A 21,177-nucleotide genomic window follows, 5' to 3' on the forward strand; every position below is an offset into this window, starting at 1 on the left:
ATGTTTGCAGCATGATTCTTGAATACCCCTACTGCCAGACTCGTCAACCAAGCTCATCAACTTTTGGCTTCATCAACTCAATACACTTTTTACTCCCATACAACAGCACCAATTCCAAGACATAATTCATGGAAGCAGCCCACGGGTACAAGGCAGCTGAAGAATTCACATGTTGGTAATAGCAAGCCAGCTTTGATCACTCAAAGCTCCATCCATCTATCTTGTAGCTGTATATGATTGCATACACAAATGGAGGTGTGAAATAGTCGAGAAATACCTGGCTAGTTCAAGACAGCAACGCCCTTCAACCAATGGCCTGTGTTCAACTAACCACTTTACAAATGCAAATATCCCAAAAAAACAGAGAACTTACAAACATTAATCGAAGAATTATAGTGCCCAAGATCAAAATATAATCAACGACAATAGTAATTAAAAGAATCGAATTTGTTTAACATTCCACCAGATACAATGTTCAAATTCACAAATCAAACCACTCAAAATATTCCCTCCTAAGCTTAATAATAAATGGACTCCAAAATCCAGAGTGATTAGATCAACTTTGGAGCTTTTATCGAAAGCAGTTAAAGTTCGATGATTTCTCTCAATAACGATTCTAATCAATGATATACTTTATATGTGTTCTCCTAGTAAAGACCATAATCAAAATCTCAAATAAACATTGATATAAGATCACCCCCCTGAAGGAACCCTCCAGTTCAAAATTTAATGAAGATTCAAAGACAATGATTCCATATTAACGTCACACGACAAATGTACCGTGGTAGTGACTTCAACTAAAAAAAACATGAAATTCACTTTCGACTCGAAAAAGGTTTATCAACTATGAGAACCACAACTCCAAGATCGAAATAAAATCAACACTTGGCACCATAAACCCAGAAATCATCATAAACCCTCAAAAGGGTTTATAGAAAAGAATGAGGCAGATAGCATACATGTAGGTATGTTCTCAGCCATATATTACGTAAATTAGCAATGATAAATCTCAAGGTTGAGGATACGTTTGATATCACGGTATGTTGTTCAAAGAAGAGTTCTTTTCAGAGAAAAATTGAGGTTCTGTTACAAGTTTATGCATATTGGTTGCAACATGAATATCAAATAGATATCAAGAAACTAATTTCAATCAAATACCGGATTTCAAACAGATACCAATCATCGTTTGTGAAATTGAAGCAACCATGACTACCAATTCTAGAATGACAAAAACGCAATGCTTACAGTGGTCTAATCTCCAAACCATATATTCCTTTTCTTGCAGTGAATACAACTTTGGCAACAACATATGGCATTAGAACAATTAATCATGCTATAGAAAAACTACATCAATCATCATACGAATTTTATACGTGCATAAAGCATTAGGATTTCTTATTAATTCATCAGACCTAGGGCTTACTAACATGGCTCTGATATCAAATGTAAGAACAACCCAAGTTCATATTAGCATGCTTTGCTAGGTCACAATCAAATGTAATGAGAGAAGCTTACCTGGTGCAGCCATGGTGGTTGTTAATCGTACACAATAGCTCTAAAGAAGACATGGTTAGTTACACAAGGAATCCTTCTACTCACTCAAGACCTTTGTATTCTTATGGTGATAGAACCATGTGTTGAAGAATGTCTTCTTGGTGAGCAGGGAACTCCTACATGTATAGAAACAACAGCTGCCAACTCTCATCTATCATGGGTGAGTTGGTTATTGTCTCGTTGTATCAAGTTCAGTGGAAAAAGGGTTAGTGGATGGCAGTTGCATCCCAAACATTCCAAATGTGTTTCCTGAATCATAGGACGTTAGTTTTCCACGTATCAAACTCTTATTGAAGTTGTATTATCCACATGTAATTCCACCTTTATCACAAGTAGTTAAGTCCACAAAGGATTCTTACAACTAGAAGGACCAATCAAATGCATGGCCTTTTCGGGTACATTTCTTCCATCTTCAGCTATGCACTTTAAACAATAAACCAGCCTTATTCTTTATGGTTTGTTCCTTATGTGCCTGTTTGAATAATTTGCTTAGGACGCTTACGGACAACATGGTGGTGGGGGTGTCAAAAGGATTTGATAAGAGGTTGCAACTGGTAGGCGTCGGATACCGAGCTACTTTAGAAGGAAAGATCTTGGTACTAAGTCTTGGATTCTCCCATCCGGTTAGGATGGATATCCCTGATGTCATACAAGTCAAGGTCGAAGAAAACACCAGAATCGTTGTTAGCGGATATGACAAGAGTGCTATCGGTCAGTTTGCTGCGTCGATCAGGAAATGGAGACGTCCCCGGAACCGTACAAAGGTAAGGGTGTGAAATATGCTGATGAAATCATAAGAAGGAAGGAGGGAAAAGCAGGGAAGAAGAAGTAATAGCCTTGGATTGTTTCATTTTTGTATTCACATTCCTGCTTGTCAAATGTGTCAGAATTATCGATTGTACTTGCATTACCGCGAGCAATTCCAGTATCTGTATTTTCACATTAAGGTAGATGCTGAAAAGTTGACCTGGCAAACGGATCGAGTCTAAACGAATCCATTCGAACCCAAGCCATTAAGGAAAAGTATAGTCAATAGCTTAAAAAATAAAAGAAAATATATTCATTTTGTTTCTTCTCACAAACACAACCCTTTTTAATTGCTCTGACCGTTAATGCTCAATCCAAACATTAAACTTTCGTGTGTGTTCATGTCGTAGCATCAGGTCGTGCATAATTTTGTCATATCGTAACAGAAAGTTATCATAAAACAGCAGTGAATGGTAGAATCCTGGAAGATAATAATGATTAAATTGTTTTACAGTACATATTGTTCTGTATCTTAAATCAAATCATAATCACACCCAAAAATGAATGTTCCTTCTTTCACAACTGTTTTCTCACTACTTGAGTGGCTTCTTCACATCCCATTTATTCAGCCTTTTCTTTGCCTCTTCCACCTGCAATTCAATTCAAATGTATGTTTTCATATTAATAACGATTATATTAAAAAAAAAAAAAAATTAAATCACTTATAATGTTAATAAATCATGCAAGATAATCCCAAAAATAATTATAATAAAAAATTTTGAAGTCAAAGAAAAGTGGCACTCAAATCTGATACCTCTTTGTTCCGGTCAGTCCGAATGGTCACCCACAGTAGGATGAGTGTTTGCACCAATGTGCCCCCCACCATTCCTAACCATATTCCCTACAAAATCATCGTACATAATTGTTATAGTCATCATCATTTGTATGATACTTTTTTTCAATCACATTAGTGCATCAAATGATACGAAACTTAAATATTAGTAAAAACTCGCATCATGCGATCAGATTAGTTTAGTAACGAGAACTACGAAATTATTTTTTATTTTTATTTTTTGTGCCTTGGCGCTGAGCTTGAAGCAAAACCCTAAAAGCGCACCAAATGGTACTCCAACCACGTAATAACATCCAACATTCACATACGCAACAAAAGCTTGCCATCCACACCCAACAGCAACACTTGGATTCGTGCATTTACATTAGTTAGCATATGTTTCATTTAACGTAGGCAAGTTCATGAACGAATGCTCCAATTTATATATACCGGACAAAACTGGCTGCACTCCGTTAAGGAGGAGGGTGAGGGCGAGAAGCGGGCAGAGATCAGATACAGCAGCAGCCACGGCTTCACCTTCGGTAAAGGCGTAGCTCAACTTATGACGCAGTAAAAGAACAACTACGGCTGCGAAGATTGAGATAATGAAAGAGACTACAGTCACCACCACAACTGAAAATGCTGTAGACTTTGGATGTCCAGCTCCAAGCTCATTACTCACTCTCACATTGCTTGCAGTAAATCTTGAAAAGTAAAAGTAAGTTTAAATAATTCCATGTTCTCTACATAAAAAAGTTTTGTGACCTATCAATATTTATGTATAGGACCCTTCGTAAGAGGAATTCGAATCCATTGTAGCTGGAGCGGGAGATATCGACAATCATATTCTAACTGTATCGGGTTATCAACATATCGTTCATATTATTGATACTTCCGATAATTGATTGTACAGCTTTTGATATCATTTCAAAATGTTTATCGATATGGATTCAGCTCCGGCTATAGTGAAGCGGGATCCCCTTCATCAGGTGCATGTATGTAATATATATGAATATGGCACTGACCTTGCAGCTGCATTTAGCCCAACTGAGATCATGAAGACCCATCCATTGATTGTCATGCTGCAATTAATTAAAAAAAACCTCATATGTCAAACTTAATTAAGGACACAAAATTAGGTTTCTATGTAGAGTTGGTGGTTGGTTTTGATAAACTAGCACGGAGAGAGCATGACATGACGGTTGTAATTGTAAAGAATTATTGTATTGTTGTCCCACGCTTGGTGCTCTTAATAAATAGAAGAGGGATTGGAACATTAAATAAAATGTCCCACACATTAGACAAAATAAATCCCCTCTCCAAGGTAGATGGCTCTAGTCTCTATGCAACTAGATTTAACTTATTCTTAGTCGTGTCATGATTCGCCCACTAAATGGGACCAAACAATATTGGTTTCAATCTAGTCTAAATCATGTAATGGATGATCACGAAAAGAGGCCATTGTGTATTAGGATATGACTCTAGGCAGCTGGATTTAACCTAATATCAATTATGTCGCAACCATGCCTATTACTCCCAAGTTTTCTAATTTCTTACTATTCTCATTATCGTTCCGTAAACATATCATACTGAATTCAACCTAGTCTCAATCATGTCATGATTCGATCACTAAATGAGGCCGTTACACAGCCTTCATGCGATGGTGAGGTCCATGCTGAGAAAACTAGTAATTTAGTTTCTCTCTCTGCCTCTATCTCTCTCGCTCGCTCACTCCCCTCTACCTCTCATTTGGGTTGCTCATATAGTGATTTGGTCTTCTGATTCTTCAGTGCAATCGGGCTTTGTACCTTTGCTGATGTCTGTGCCGGTTGGCCGGGCGGGCTTCCTTCAATGGTGTACGCTTCTGTTATTTTGTTATATGTTCTTTTGCCGTTCATTCACTCAAAATTCCAAAAACAAATATACAAGTAAAATAGTAGGTCAAATTCATTAATGTTATCTTAACTTATGTTTAATAGATTTATATTGTTGCATGTTTCTTTTTCTTTTTAATTTTGGCATGTTTGATTATTTGAACTTTTACTGTTTGTTTTGTTAATTGCAGATTTACAGTGTTTGATTGATTTCGGTAAGGGTGAGTTGTTATGTCTTCCTTTATTTATTCATGTTGTTTTATAATGATTTCATGTTCGATATCTAATTTCACTAACTCTTTGGGTGTATTTTTCACAATGGTTGTTCAACTATTTTTTCTGTTATCAGTGCTTATCACCTGTTTGAGAAAAGGTATTAAATTGGCCTTTTTTTTAGATTATTTATATGTTTTAAATGTTTTTTGGTTTGTCATGTGTGTAAGAATGTGAAATAAACTATCTAAGGTCTTCAATTTCAATATAGCAGTAGCAGCTGCAGGAACTACAACAGTAGCAGCTGTAGGGATTCTAGATGGATGAAGATGAGTGGGGTTATATTGAAGTCAGACCCGTAAGCAATTTACTCATATATACTGTATATATTGTATGGAATAAGAGATGTTAATTTTCATAGAATTTTTGTTCATTTTTTGTTTTGGTATTGTATTTACACAGAAGCGCATATGTTTCGCTGTTCAAGCCATATGGCCAACCACTCTCTAGCATCAAAGTGGACCAGTGAGTATTACCAAACTATATCAAATCAAATAATATGAACAACTCATCTTCTTTTCAACATATTTTTCCGACATATTTTTTTCATGTATCAATTATTATTTTCCCAAAATTTGAACCCAAGAAACTAAATGTGTTACAAAAACAGATCTTTTATGTGTTGTGAGTTCAGCAAAAACTTCAAACTCAGTTTTCTCTTCTGGGGTTTTATTAATTTGTATGAATTTAAATTTCTTTTGATCTTTTATTTGCGGTCGCTTTCAAACTTTCAGCTCTAAAAGCCATTAAATAAGGAAAGCTAAAACTAGGACTTAAAAGGTAATTAGAATTATACTACCCAATTTTTAATCAATAACTAATTTGTCTAATGAAAAATACCATCATGCATATTTTGGTTATAGAGGCTCTTTTCTATTTGTTTTTTATTTCGTGGATTGTAAACATTAGAAGGCTAAGCCTCTGACAACAGCTTCCCTAAGACACGTTTTTGAGAAGGTAAAAAGAGAGGGATACTTTATGTTCTGTTTCTTTTGTGTGTTCTTTTAAAATTTAAGGTTGTGTGAATTGCAAATGCCAATAATCATGCAGAATCAAGAAGCATTGCTCATCTAATTGTGGAATTAGAATCTAATCTTGAGGTTGTAATTATGACAGTTAAAGTGAAACAAATGTGGTCCAACATTGATCCAAAACATGACTTGCTGGTTTACCACTTTTGTAATTTCGATAATCTTGCAAAGAATTTCTCTGAGATTTTTATAGTGCCTTTTTTTTTTTGGTGGGTAAGAGAATGGAAGAGTATTTTCCGTGTTGCCAACAGTTCAACAGAGTAACTAATACTCATGCATATATTCGCCAATGAAAATACTTTCCATTTTTAACTTAACCTTGGGTAGCAAATTTTGATGAATTTATGTTTTTTTCCTCCACTCTTCAGTGTTTTTAGGCGATTGGAGCTAAATATGGAGAAGGTTTTGAGAGTTTTGGACATGTTGGACCTCTCAAGGTTGATGTGGTGTAATTTATGGAATTATATGTATAGTAGTCATTGTTTTTTATGCTCTGTCGAAATTAATACTGATTATGTTATGACTTACTACTGTTAATTTTTACTAAGAGTAGGATTTTTTGGAAGACAAACTGCAATAAGATTTTCTTAAACGAATACTATATGTCATCAAACTGGATGAAACTTATGGTCTTATATTCTCTTTTGACAATGTTGTGGTAAGTTTCTATAACACTCATTAGTTATGTGTTTCAAGTTCTGATGGCTAGAAATGAAAATGTAATGAACTGTGGAACATTGTATTTATGACATCTTACTGATCAAGAAAAAGATTTAAATGTGCAATTATTAAAAGCGATCTAGTTGCGTAACAATTACTTTTTCCGGCAAGTTTCGATTTTTCTGACGACTCTATTCTCTTTTTTTTTTTTTTTTTTTTTTTTTTTTTTTGTTTTTGAGTTGCATGTAATAATTTATGGTCAATGTGATCCCATATCTATTTAAGTAGTTATATTCTTAAATCATGTAGGAAGACTAGCAAGTGGCAATGATGCTGCTTTCTAAATAGTTACTCTTCTTATCGCAGATCAAACCATTGAGATAATAACAATGCATGTAACATTCTTTCGAAGCAATCCATATGTCGATATTGGTAAGTATCATTTTTCTATTTGTCCTTTATGATATATTTGTTCACATTGTGGTATTTTGACCAACATTTTGTTATTATAAAGGAATTAGCTTCATTTTTCACAACTTAATATTTCTAATTTGGTGGATGTACTTTATTAAGACATTTGAACAAAGTTGACCATCTGTGCACAGTTTTCAAATTATAGTTTCTGTTTTGGGATTTCTTTATCAAACCCCTTGGGACTTCGTGTGTAAAATTTAGTGTTCCTCCCTTTTGGCTGATAGAATTAGGCTCAAGCTTTATTACCTTCAGATTATATTTAGTCATGTTAGAAGTTAAATTGCAAAGACAGATGATAAACTGTACTTAATATTTTGTTTGTTTTCTTTGGTTTAGGTGGTTTGAACTAAAAGAAGCTAAGAAATGAATGATGCACAGTCGCAGTGATATAGAACGCTTACATTGCAACTTCAGCTATACAACTTTTGCCACCCCAATTGATCGATGGGTATATAACTTTCTGTTTACAACCTACCAAACAAACAGTGTGTTCTTCTATTTTTCATCCAGCTTTTATCTAATATACATTTATCATTTTCAATCTTTGTTATACATTTAAGGTAGTGAGACAAAACTAATCAAAGAGGCAAACGCACAAAAGTTGATGAGGTGCTATAAAATTGCTGAAAAGGTAACCATACTATATTCTTATTTTCTTTACAGTATAATTCCATTGTCATATAAATTAATTTCATGTGTTACAGTATTTTCTTTCGTTGCCTAGGGTGATTTCTTAACAATCAATAGTACTGGAGAAAAAAATTGAGCGTTGCTGTAAACAATATTTGTCGTATTTTATCATTCTAGATAAAGTAATAAAACTTCTACAAGTTTTGATGTCTGTTGCATAGATTAAATCTTTCATATGTAAATAGTATAAATCTTTCATGGCATAGACTTTACATCTTTGAAACATAATCTTTCCTATAATTTTTAATCCCATAGCAACGTGCGGGTAGAACTTTCTAGTGTTATTCTATATACGTAGCTTATGCCACAGGGATTGGATAAAATTTGATTAACCGAGTGCTGAGTGGGCACTCCAAAATCAACCCGCCGAAAGCAAATCTTCCTCACGTACGAAGGGAATGCAGCCGCCCATCAGCTCTCAAATCTTCCTCACGAAGGGAATGCAGCTGCCCATCAGCGCTCAAATCTTCCTCACGAAGGGAATGCAGCCGCCCATCAGCGCTCGGGCTAGCTTCGTGCTTACTATCACTAGTCTTTCGCTTAAGCATGTGCTTTATCTCTGCTTCTTTCTTATCTACAAAGACCATAAGATCCTTAAAAATAGTTGACCAGAGTAAGCGTCGAGATCTCGTGTTGGTAGGTCCAATCTCCTCAACGTCCGCTTCCACAGGCTCGGGGGTAAACCTGCGGTATTGACAAAGGATCCTACAGAAGAACACCGCAAGAGCAAGGAAGCATGCAATACCGCAGATAAGAAACAGGCCCCAAAAGCTTGTTAGAGATAGCTGGCCTCCATCAACTTTATTGAGTTGAGTAGGGCACTCGTTATGCGTAAGCCACTTATTACGGATCTTTTGCAGATCACCGTTCTCTGAGAGTTGAAGAATTGCAGTCGACAAGTCAACAGCAAGAGGAGAATCCTTTTGGAAGGCCTGAGACAAGGAAACTAAATATGAGAGTACAAAACAATGTTGTGGCTGTCTTGTGAATTCCTAACTGACAAATGCATCATTCAATAAAATTAAAAACCGAAACACTGAATTTTTAACGATAATGTTATTTGTTCCTGTATAAGGCATCCATAAGAAAAATAATAAAGGCAGTGTGGTTGAAGATCAGCATTTCATGGTCAGAGTATTCATTTTTCCAAATCTAAATGTATAAATACTTACAAATCCCCATCCGCTTTTGCTAAACTCCGGCCCTACTGTCCTGAATGCGCATTTGGTGCTGGACATAAACAACTCAATGTAAGGAAGCTCATCAACGATGGCAGCTACCCCACCACGTGTCGGTCCATCTGTAAGGGCTTTAATATAGGCTTCCATGTCTTCCAACTTAACCAGTCTAGATTCCGCTATGTTCATCTCATCAACCAAATACCTCCAAACGAATGACCCGTCTTGAACTCCGATTCGATCATTACTTGATATCAAGTTGTCAATCCCTTCAATCCGTGACGTCAGCCGTTGCACCGTGAGAATTGAAGTCAAACTAGCCGTGTAGCTGGAATTGATAATTAACACTACAAATAACCATATAATCAGCACCAGCCGTCCCAGGGTGCTCACAGTGTTCTCTCCTGCACCAAGTCCAAGTCGCAAAGGATGTTAGTAGTTAATATTACGAGTTGCATTCACGAGATAAAGGAAGATTAAGCATGAAGTACATACTCTGTGAGAAAAACATTGTGGAGAAACTAAACCTGCAAATCAAAAGCGGTATCAGTAAAAGTACTCGTATAGGCACTTATCAACGGCCATAATGATGTAAGATATACTAACCAAAAAATGGTTATGAGCTGTTGGCTCGGTGGACCACGGAACTCATGATTGATCCGGTGCTCAAGAATCCAAACAACAGCTCCCACGAAAAGGAAGAAGGCACCGGTGACCAACCACATCTGGTAAGTAAATGGCTTGAGGAAAGCCCAAGCGTTTGATTTTTCCTCTTTGACAGGAACAACTACAACAAGTCCCGATTCCATGTAAGGCTGTGTAAAATCAACTATTCTTGTCCTATTAGTAGTAATTGTAATATCTCCAACAGCTGCATCAAATTTCTGAAAAGGAAAAAGGAAGTGAGCAAATCAAAGTTTTGATTAGACAAAACTGTACATAAAGGTGATTCTGTTAACCTAAATACTCACATTTTGCGCAACCTGGGCTACAAGACTGCTGTACTCAGGATTCCTCTTACCATCTCCATACAACATATATGTCCGTGGCACAGCATACGGCAGTAAGTTTACAGCAGCTTCAAAGACATCAATACAGTATCCTCTGACCCCTGGAGGGCTCTTATCTTTAACCACAAAATCTTCGTAACTTACCCGATAAGGCACTCCAATTCGCAGTGGCCTGCCATTGTTGGGAAATACCCATCCCCGAGGTATAGCTGTAACTTCACCAGGCCATATAACGCTATAAAGTTGAGCAGTCGTATTCCTATTGAATGGCTTCTTATATAATATCTCTGGAGCAATGACTGAGAGACCAGTAGAATTTGACCAATAGCCAACTCTACGGGAACCAGTTCCTCCAATATTCAGAATGTCATATGCTGGACGAACTAGATATTTATCTTGATCAAACTCAATCTGACCACTTATACCTGTGAAGTTCATCTTAAGAATCGTCTGTAGATATTTTTGGCCTCCATCAAAAATACGGAGTGATGTTAAATGCAGTGTGCTTCGATTTGTGTCATTCAACCTTCGGTCATTAGAGAAAGATACATTCCCACCTTCGTTGAAGAAAACATCAAGAGCACGGGCTGCTAGCCAAATAGAGTCGTATGCATAGAGCGCATAAGAATTGAAGCTTGGACTCCCGTCATGTTGCAATTTGCTCCATCTAGACATAAAGCGCTTTTTGAGATCAGTATCTGGGGTATGATGACGAAGAGCAACAACCCCTTGTAAGAGATTCATTGTGTCGGGGCCAGGGGGATTTAGTGAATCTAAATGAGAAGGAAGCCAATCCGTCGCAATCCAGACATAGCCACTGGTCATCATTCCAAGTGACTTGGCAATGGAAAAAATAGTTAAACCGGAGTCGGGATTAACATGTACAATATAAACCCGAGATTCCATGAGGTTCACTCCCACCAACAATTCATTGATATCGCTTTTGGGGGCTCCAGGAGAGAAGGCAGCCTTGTATGAGATCTTAGAACGCTTCACCGCCAAGGCATCGCCTAGTATAGAAATCCCGTTTCTGCCATAATCATCATCTACAAAGATTGCTATTACTTCTCTCCATCCAAAATACTCAACTAAATCAGCAACCGCATACATTTGGAAATAGTCACTCTGTGTGGTTCGGACAAAATATGGGAATTGGAGAGCAGCAAGGGAGGGGTCTGTTGCTCCAAATGATAGAAGTGGTACATGGAGCTCATTAACAACATGGGATATGACATGAGCTATTCCAGAGGATTGTGGGCCGACTGCAGCAACCACGTCGTTTTCAATCAGCTCCATAGCTGCAACGAGAAAGACATCACTTTATTTTTTTAGTTTTAAGACAGAGCGAGGCAGGGATAACAATAATATTTATAAATTTATCCATTCTGAGACAAGGACATGGTGATGCCAACAAAATTCGAAATGCAGTGCTCAAGCAGGAAGAATCTTACAAAACAACCAATTTACAGATCATAATGCAAATACATAGAACCAAGGACTAGTATTTCGAGACTCTGATCATCTAGCAATAAAATTCAGCATTATGATGGCAACTAATTTGATAAATGAAATCAGTAGCAGCTTGATCTAAAAGCTGGTTTCTTATTTAGTAGGATCCTGTTTTTCCACTCCAGTAGACCATAAAAGAAGCAGGTTGTAGGAATACCTTCAACAGTTCCAAGAAATCCACTGCAATTCGTGTCATGGAGAATAATGTTCAATTTTGTCCCGCGAAGAATGCTTTGATCAGAATTGACATCATCAATTGCAGCTAAAATTGCCGGCTTGGCTGCCCTCCCAATAACGGAATTGAAAGTAAACAGAGCTCCAATATTCAGAGAACTTGGCCTGGCAGACAAATGCGTGGCATTTTCTGTTCCAGCCATCACTTGCATGGACACCCACATGCACAAGATCAATGCAAGCAGTGTTCTTGTCTTGCATACATGGTCAGTAGACCTATTCATCAGCAATACCTCCATGCCTACAGAAATCTCTGCAACTGCCGGTCGAAAACTTGTTAAGTCTTCAACTTGGACTAAGCAGTGAATCAAACTTAACAAAGACCTGTAAAGAATGGCAGATTGAAGATTAACATCATGGGTTCCAAAATTCTCAGAAGATAATCCAGATTATATATTTTACCTTGAACACCAAGATTTTGCAGCAAAAACCCAATTAAAATTCTACTTTAATATTGTCTTAAAACACCTTGGATTCTTGAAATTGATACCCAAATGGAACCAAAAGAACAAGCTTGAACATGAGGCTTTACTCAAAAACTCCTATTAACAAATATAAATAAATAAAACCAATTAAAATCCTCTTGAATAATGGCTTAGACCACGTGGTTTCTAAAAATTAAAATTAATACCCAAATGGGAACCAGAAGAACAATTTTGACATGGGTTTTACCCAAAACTCCAATTTTGAACGGCTAATCAGTGTACTAAACTACCATCATTACCAAATCAAGCCAGGAACCCCTATTCCTAAACAATATAAAATACCAAGTATTTATATGAACAAGTTGGTGAAGCAAACCACATGCAGAACATAAAAGTACACAAAAAGTTAAAATAAAATAACAGCCTTAAACAATAAGATTTTCCAAAAGAAGTTGAGTGGAAGAAGATAGCATTTTTAGATACCTGAATAGCCAAAGTTGGGTGAAGCTTTAGCTTTCAACAGTTTAGACTGTACATATGCATCTGCATATGCTGTTTCTCTTATAGTCTCAGCTAGACTTCTGTCTTCCCAGAACTACGGGTGGGCATAAAAACCGTCAAATCAAAAAACCGAATCGAATTGTGACAAGAAAAAGGGTAAAAAACCTAGTTGACCAAAAAATTCAAAATTGGAACAAAAACCAAACCGAACCATTTCAAACAGTTCCAGTTTCGGTTTGAAAATATTAAGAACAGAAGGAACCGTGTGACATCCCACATCGCCCAGGGGTGTGATCCTTAAATGTATATTCCCATCCCTACCTAGCACGAGGCCTTTTGGGAGCTCACTGGCTTCGGGTTCTGTAGGAACTCCGAAGTTAAGCGAGAAGGGGGCTAGAGCAATCCCATGATGGGTGACCCACTGGGAAGTTGCTCGTGAGTTCCCAAAAACAAAACCGTGAGGGAATGGTAAGCTCAAAGCGGACAATATCGTGCTACGGTGGTGGAGTCGGGCCCGGGAAGTATATCCGCCCCGGGCCGGGATGTGACAATTTGATTCCCCTGGGCGATGTGGGATGTCACAATCCACCCCCCTTAGGGGCACGACGTCCTCGTCGGCACACCACGACCAGGGGAATGGTAAGCCCAAAGCGGACAATATCGTGCTACGGTAGTGGAGTCGGGCCCGGGAAGTGGTCTCGCCCGGGTCGGGATGTGACAATTTGGTATCAGAGCCTAACCCTGGCCGTGATGTGCCGACGAGGACGTCGGGCCCCAAAAGGGGTGGATTGTGACATCCCACATCACCCAGGGGAGTGATTATTATATGTATATTCTCATCCCTACCTAGCACGAGGCCTTTTGGGAGCTCACTGGCTTCGGGTTCCGTAGGAACTCCGAAGTTAAGCGAGAAGAGGGCTTGAGCAATTCCATGATGGGTGACCCACTGGGAAGTTGCTCGTGAGTTCCCAAAAACAAAATCGTGAGGTAATGGTATGCCCAAAGCGGACAATATCGTGCTACGGTAGTGGAGTCGGGCCCGGGAAGTGGTCCCCCCTCGGGCCGGGATGTGACAATTTGGTATCAGAGCCTAACCCTGGTCGCGTATGTGCCGACGAGGACGTCGGACCCCTAAGGGGGTGGATTGTGACATCCCACATCGCCCAGGGGAGTGATCCTTAAATGTATATTCCCATCCCTACTTAGCAATAGGCCTTTTGGGAGCTCATTGGCTTCGGGTTCCGTAGGAACTCCGAAGTTAAGCGAGAAGGGGGCTAGAGCAATCCCATGATGGGTGACCCACTGGGAAGTTGCTCGTGAGTTCCCAAAAACAAAACCGTGAGGGAATGGTAAGCCCAAAGCGGACAATATCGTGCTACGGCAGTGGAGTCGGGCCCGGGAAGTGGTCTCGCCCGGGTCGGGATGTGACAATTTGGTATCAGAGCCTAACCCTGGCCGTGATGTGCCGACGAGGACGTTGGGCCCCAAAGGGGGTGGATTGTGACATCCCACATCACCCAGGGGAGTGATCCTTATATGTATATTCCCATCCCTACCTAGCACGAGGCCTTTTAGGAGCTCACTGGCTTCGGGTTCCGTAGGAACTCCGAAGTTAAGCGAGAAGAGGGCTTGAGCAATTCCATGATGGGTGACCTACTGGAAAGTTGCTCGTGAGTTCCCAAAAACAAAACCGTGAGGTAATGGTATGCCCAAAGCGGACAATATCGTGCTACGGTAGTGGAGTCGGGCCCGGGAAGTGGTCCCTCCTCGGGCCGGGATGTGACAAACCGGACCTTACCATTTTTAATATAAATTATGGTTTTATTATTATTTTTATATAAATAAGACAATTTTCCAAGAAGACCATGTGCATAAGCCCAATATTTTTCTTCACTTCTCTCCTCCTTTGTTGTTTTATCAATTTTTTCCCCCTGCTTTATTTTTCTCCATTATTTTCTAGTCTATTATGCATTATATACACTTTAATTTTAGTTCAAGATATACACTTTAGTCTTGATATGAGCTTTTCTATATTTTGATTTATTTTATATGCACACTTTCTATCTTCCGGTCACAAATTTTGTAGATCTAGTAGTGGAACTCAAATTTACTTGAATTTGTGGTTGAAATATGTGTTTGGTATTAGAAGTAGAAAATTAAAAAAAAAAAAAGTATATATATATATATATATATATATATATATATAATGATGAACCAAACCGAAACCATCATGAACCTAACCGTACGGTTTTAGTAATAAATTTAAACAGAATTGCATCGAACCGAACTGTTAAAATTTTTCGATTCCAATTCCGTTTGTGGGTGGAAACTGATTGAACCGGACCGTACCCACCCCTACTGTGACAACCCGTTCCAAATTTTACGTTTTTATTTTATTTTAAAAGCGTGAATTTACGAAATTGCCCTAGAGGCAAGGACTTTGACTTCCGTAGACCATCGATTTGAGAGATGTGAAACTTATTCTTTTAGCATATCCTCGTAGTACTCATTGGTACGAACGTATAGGCGAAAGCCGTTTGCGAGTCCGGATTATAACGGTATAGTTACGGACGTTCGAAATTGGTTATTCAAGGTTTAATGTTTATTTAAATTAAATCCCCACTTTGTGGGGGAAGCCCAATCAGAAAATGGAGGGAGGAAAGAAGAAGTAAAGTTGGCAGCCAATCAAAAAGAAAGAGGAAAAAGAAAAAGAAACAAAAAAAAAAAAAAAAAAGGGAAAGCTCCCCCCAAAAACCGTGACCCGACATGCACGACCATCCATTTTCCAAGGCCGATTCCGGCCAACTCCGGTGGAGTTTTTCGATGCCACCACCACCATCTTGAAGCTCTCATTCCCCTCTACAAAACCCACCCAAGAACCACCTTGATTAACCATGGTATGAGGCGGTTTGAGGCCACGAAAGTTGACGAAAATCAATGGTGCTCCGGCCACCCTTTTCGATTTTCCAGCAAATCGGCAAAGCGATGGCCGATGCCACCACTTGAGCTTTGTAGCCCTTCATCCCAGGAGCAAAACCCGACCAACCTTGACCCCGTTGGACCACCGTAGACGACGAATCGACGTCGGGAAGTTTTAGGCACCCGCCGGCTTTGTGGGCAAAATTGACCATCTTCCGTCCACTTTTGGACTTCGTGGCAGGTATGAAAGTTTCTCCACTCACTGAGATCTTCATTTCTGTGAAGTTTGAGAATTTTTGAAAATAGTTGAATTTTCCGGCGAGTCGGGGCGGCCGACTGCCACCCGCGGCGGCACGTGCGGCGGCGCGTGGCCAGTGGGCCGCCAATGCTATTTTTAGGCTATGTTGAATGTCTTGAATTCAGTTTTGTTATTTGAATGACGTAGGTTGATCATTGGAACCTAAATTTGTTACGATACGTTACTTGATAAAAATGTGAATCGACGATCCGACCGTTGGATCGTCACCAAAATTGGCTACATTATAATACGTAATATTTAAAGATCATAGGAATTTATGGATCGGGAATCCGACTTACGGATCTTCCTGAATTGGATTTGTAAGTTAGTAAAATAAATGTTCACGGCCACTTGTTTTAGTTAAGTGGCGGAGATCCGACCGTTGGATCGTAATGAAATTTTAATATGTTATTGTAGAAACATATTGTGGATCGTTGGGAGTTGCGGATTAGAAATCTAATATGCGGATCTTCCGGGTCAAGTTATACAAGGTTGTAAACCCTATCGTCGATCAAAGATCGACGGTTGACTTGTGGTCAATGGGTCTCAAACTATTTTAGAATGTCGTTGAGGTTGTGTTTTATGTGAATTGCATATTCTACGGATAAGAGTTATGAGATGTGATTTGATAATTGGTCACAGGGACCAATCATTCAGGACGCCTCGATGCGTGCGCTAGAGAACCATAGCGTGGACTCCAGGTGAGTGGATCTTTTCCTTTTTATCGTACATATTGTTGAGAGTTCTATCAACACTTTTAAATTGATTAGGCATATTACTTTCATATATAATTATTGTGAATGCTTGAAGTACTATATGAACTATGAATGGCTTGATCCCTGTTTAGGGTACGTAGGCAGTTTAACGAGACGTTAGATGCAGCCATAAAATATTTGAGACAAAAGCCTTGTTTGGGAAATTGAGTAATGCGAAGGAAATTGATAAAGACAAGTTTTAGTTTTGTGAATTAGTTAGTTAATTAGTGTTAATTGGGTTATTATGGATAATTATCCTTGAAAATAAGTAGTTCGGGAGTAGAACGTTATTGATTGTACATTTCACACTGTATAGTTTATAATTGAAAATGCTACAACATGGTTGAGTGTTAGATTGCATCATGGTATATCCATATGTATTATACTTGCATATAATTATTGGGAATGCTTTCAAGTGCAAAGATGGACGCAGGACACCCAGGTAAGCTTCAGGTGAGTACATGTTGATGTTAGTGATGGTAGTGAGTACGATTGTGTTGAGATATAGCATAGCTCATAAACCTGCACCCCGGTGTTAGTGCTCCCGCCCGTGGCCAGGGCACAGTCCTTCACGTGATGTTCACCTCCCGCACCTTACGCTCACCTTGGATTCAAGGTAGGTGCACAGTCCTGTCGTACAGACCACTTTAGGTGGTTCCGACTCGTAGGTGACCCGCGATTATTCGCCCAGTCTTCACGTGATCGTAGCACTTATTTACACCCATCCTGTCGTACAGACCACTTTAGGTGGTTCCGACTCGTGTGCAGGTATACTTATTGAGCTATTGGCTAGCCAGGATTGATGAGATATGGATAAGTCGTACAGGTCACTATAGGTGACTCCGACTTATATGCTAGCCAGGATTGATGAGATATGAATAAGTCGTACAGGTCACTATAGGTGACTCCGACTTATATGTTAGCCATGATTGATGAGATATGGATAAGTTGTACATGTCATTTTAGATGACTCTGACTGATATATCACTTTGTATTGATTTAGTTCATTTGGCCTACTTATTAATGTATGGTGGAGTTGATGGCAAACCGTGGTTTTAGTCATTTCTGAGTATGGTTTGAATATATGCATATATGTTGTACTGTCTTATGGAAAACGATACGGGTTTTACATTTAGGGGCATTACTTTTAGAGAGGTAATAACTTTGGGAAGCTTGGTTTTATTGCTTACTCACACCTTCTGTTTGGTGCCCTCCAGGTTTTAGTTGCTGAGTTTGTATCGACAAGAATCTTAGGCGAATCTTAGTATTGTTGGATATTTTTGAGGGTATGATTCTTACCCACACAACTGTACCTTACTTATGCTCTGAAATCGCGTGTGAAATGGGTTCGCTCCCACTCTTAGCGCACTCTGGTACTTAGACACTTTTAGATTCAAATTTATTCACTTTTTATACACTATCACATTTTAGGGCTTCGTCACCTTCCAGGTGTCGGCCAGCACAGCTCGATTCAGGGTCCAAGTGGACTTTCTGGGTCGGGGTGTGTCACCTACCCACAACAGTCTTCCAAGCATAAGTAAAGAATCAACTTCTGGCTTTTCATTTTTTAGGATATTTTTTATATTTATTATTTATTTTATATGCGTATTATATAATATGCATCATTTAATTGGCTGTCCGCATAGTTAACATAAATGATGATTTAGGTTGAACAGTTGAACTTCAACCGATTCTTGAGCAATTTTGTTATTATTTTATTTAATGCTTTTTAGTAAAATGGTATTGAGATTAATATAACTTTTCGATTTTGGTCATTGAGATAGTAATTGAAATTGAAAATTGATAGAAATGGTCACTAATTTTGTCTACCGTCAATCATTTTGATATTTTTATGAAAATATTTTTGTCCAATAACCCCTCGTTTTTCCATTTAACAGAGATTTTTCACAGAATAACCAAAATAGTTGACGGCTGACAAACTCATGAACCATTATTATCAATTTTCAATGTCAGGGACTAAAGCGAGGAGTTATGTCAATGTCAGAAATCATTTTGGCTAAATTCATTTAACTATAATTTTATCATTCACTAAAATGATACACAATGTAACTTATCTTATCAGTGTTCATAGTTTCTCTGTATTTATAGTAAAAATTAGAAAAAATGAATAAAATAAAACATGTTTTGTTTGAATTGGGGACGCCATCAATTAAAAATAATGTAATAACTACTAGGGCAATTCACAACTTAAAAAAATGGTAATCGTATAAAATGTGCCATATGCGGCACATGTGTGCATTATACTTGGGTAAACATGAGAATTAAGTATAAAGAAATATTTGACCAAGACCCACTATAATTTTTCCAACAATAAATCAAAACCCGCTATAATATTTATTGTGATCAACTTCTTGATGTTAACTACAAGTTCTTGATGTTAACTACAAGAATTTTCTTTTTCTCGAGTTTTTTTTTTTTAAATGACGAGAAAAGAAAGTCTTCCTATTTGAACCTTCTTAGTAATAATTAATACCATAGATTAACATCTATATCATGGGTGGGGGAACATTCATAATTTAATACAGCCAATTTAATGTATTAAAGAGAATTTGTGGTCCAAAATGAAGCTGTCAAAATCCGTGACCAATATTCACACATCCACATTCGTACTTAGTCTTCATGATGGTTTAGTACCTGTATCAAACCTGGGGCGGATTTTGTGAGCATTTTTTTAGGTACCTACAGATATTTAGTGTCGACGTATTTGATTGTTAGATTTGATCAAATTACTTAACTCGAGTGTTTGAAGACCTTTAAATCACATAAAATGATCAAATATGTATCATCATTGAGCATCTATAGATACTAAAAAAATTAAATCATACACATTCATACTTAATCTTCAAGATGGTTAAGTACATCTATCAAACTTGGGGTGGATTTGGTGAGCTTTTCCTGGAGTACTTATTGCCGTTTAGTGTCGACACATTTGATTGTTAGATTTGATCAAATTACTTAAATTGAGTGATTGAAGATTGCTAAATCACACCGAATGATCAAATATGTATCATCACTGAACATTTATAGATACTATAAAAATTTAAACCATACACATTCATACTTAATCTTCATGATGGTTAAGTACCTCTATCAAACTTGGGGTGGATTTTGTAAGCATTTTCTTAAGTACCTACATGTATTTAGTGTCGACACATTTGATTGTTAGATTTGATCCAATTACTTAAATCGAGTGATCGAAGATCCTTAAATCACACCGAACAATCAAATATGTATCATCATTGAGCGTCTATAAATACTAAAGAAAAATCTAACCGTGTACTCTACATAAGCCATGGGATCACAACTGTAGCCATGTCCAAAACGTAGGTTGCATTGTTTTACTTCTTTGTTTCTCTGAATACAGAAAGATTCACATTAAAGAGTCGATGTGTTTCTCCAAATTCAAGCCCTCCAAAACTTGGACGTTATGCCTCTTGCACAATTGTATTTCATCCACCATTTACATGTGGTTAGCTTAGCTCTGCCTTGATGAATACTCAAATTGTTGGTTATTGGGAAAGAGGAAAATAGTAATGGCAATTTAAGGCATGCCATTTTGTGCTTTCAATTCTTGGGGGAGCCACTATTCATACCAATTCCTAGGGTCTTGGTTTTTTCTTACTGTCTTGTGTGGTTTAGAGAGTAGAATTACTATTATAGTCTGATTACCAAACTTTATATAATTTGACTCAACAAATCCATTATCATCCCTTCATTAAAAAAAAAAAAAAAAGAATATTGTCCTTTATTGACATGGGAAGTAGGACCTTTAATTTGGTAGGTAGAACAGAAAAAAAAATGGCCACTAGATAGAGGGTATTAAAATTGTGAACAACCATGCAGGGTGGTCACATTATACAGTGTGAGTGACGAATGCACTATTATATTTAATGGCGTAAGTAAGGAGATTTTGAACTTTGTGAAATAGAACGAACACACTACTATATCTCAATGATCTAGTCACAAGTATAACTAATAGGAAGATTTAAACTTGTTGCAAGAAAACAAATACATTGCTCGAAACAACTAACAAAACCCTTTTGTGTTTTGTGTGAGACAATATAATTTTGTACTTTGATTTTAGATATGGAAAATATAAAAAGAGTTCTTGCATCTACCAAAGTTTTGGAAAACGACTACAAAAACTTGGCTCTGATGCCACCTCCTCCACTAAGTATTTGATTAGATTATA

General features: G+C 37.9%; 1 protein-coding gene and 1 long non-coding RNA gene across 3 annotated transcripts; one reads left to right on the plus strand and one right to left on the minus strand.

Moving 5' to 3' along the window:
• The first annotated feature begins 5,337 nt into the window (after positions 1 to 5,337).
• Positions 5,338 to 5,755, plus strand: LOC148694119 (uncharacterized). The gene is made up of 3 exons (XR_015966450.1): positions 5,338 to 5,380; positions 5,495 to 5,578; positions 5,683 to 5,755. It is a non-coding gene; the product is annotated as an uncharacterized LOC148694119 (long non-coding RNA).
• A 2,531-nt stretch (positions 5,756 to 8,286) lies between these two features.
• Positions 8,287 to 13,081, minus strand: LOC137739483 (glutamate receptor 3.4). 2 transcript variants are annotated; one of them, XM_068479062.2, is made up of 7 exons: positions 12,975 to 13,081; positions 11,990 to 12,390; positions 10,285 to 11,621; positions 9,920 to 10,197; positions 9,809 to 9,840; positions 9,308 to 9,717; positions 8,287 to 9,067 (listed from the first exon to the last, which is right to left on the minus strand). In XM_068479062.2, exons 2-7 carry the CDS (start codon positions 12,303 to 12,305, stop codon positions 8,519 to 8,521), a joined length of 2,922 nt encoding a protein of 973 aa, XP_068335163.2. In that variant the 5' UTR covers positions 12,306 to 12,390; positions 12,975 to 13,081; the 3' UTR covers positions 8,287 to 8,518. The 2 variants fall into 2 exon arrangements, with proteins under 2 accessions (XP_068335163.2, XP_068335162.2); XM_068479061.2 differs by lacking the exon at positions 12,975 to 13,081 and adding an exon at positions 12,469 to 12,710.
• Between the last annotated feature and the right edge of the window lie 8,096 nt (positions 13,082 to 21,177).

Source organism: Pyrus communis, chromosome 9 (assembly GCF_041283825.1).
Source record: "Pyrus communis isolate YQ-2024b chromosome 9, ASM4128382v1, whole genome shotgun sequence".
Taxonomy (NCBI): Eukaryota; Viridiplantae; Streptophyta; class Magnoliopsida; order Rosales; family Rosaceae; genus Pyrus; species Pyrus communis.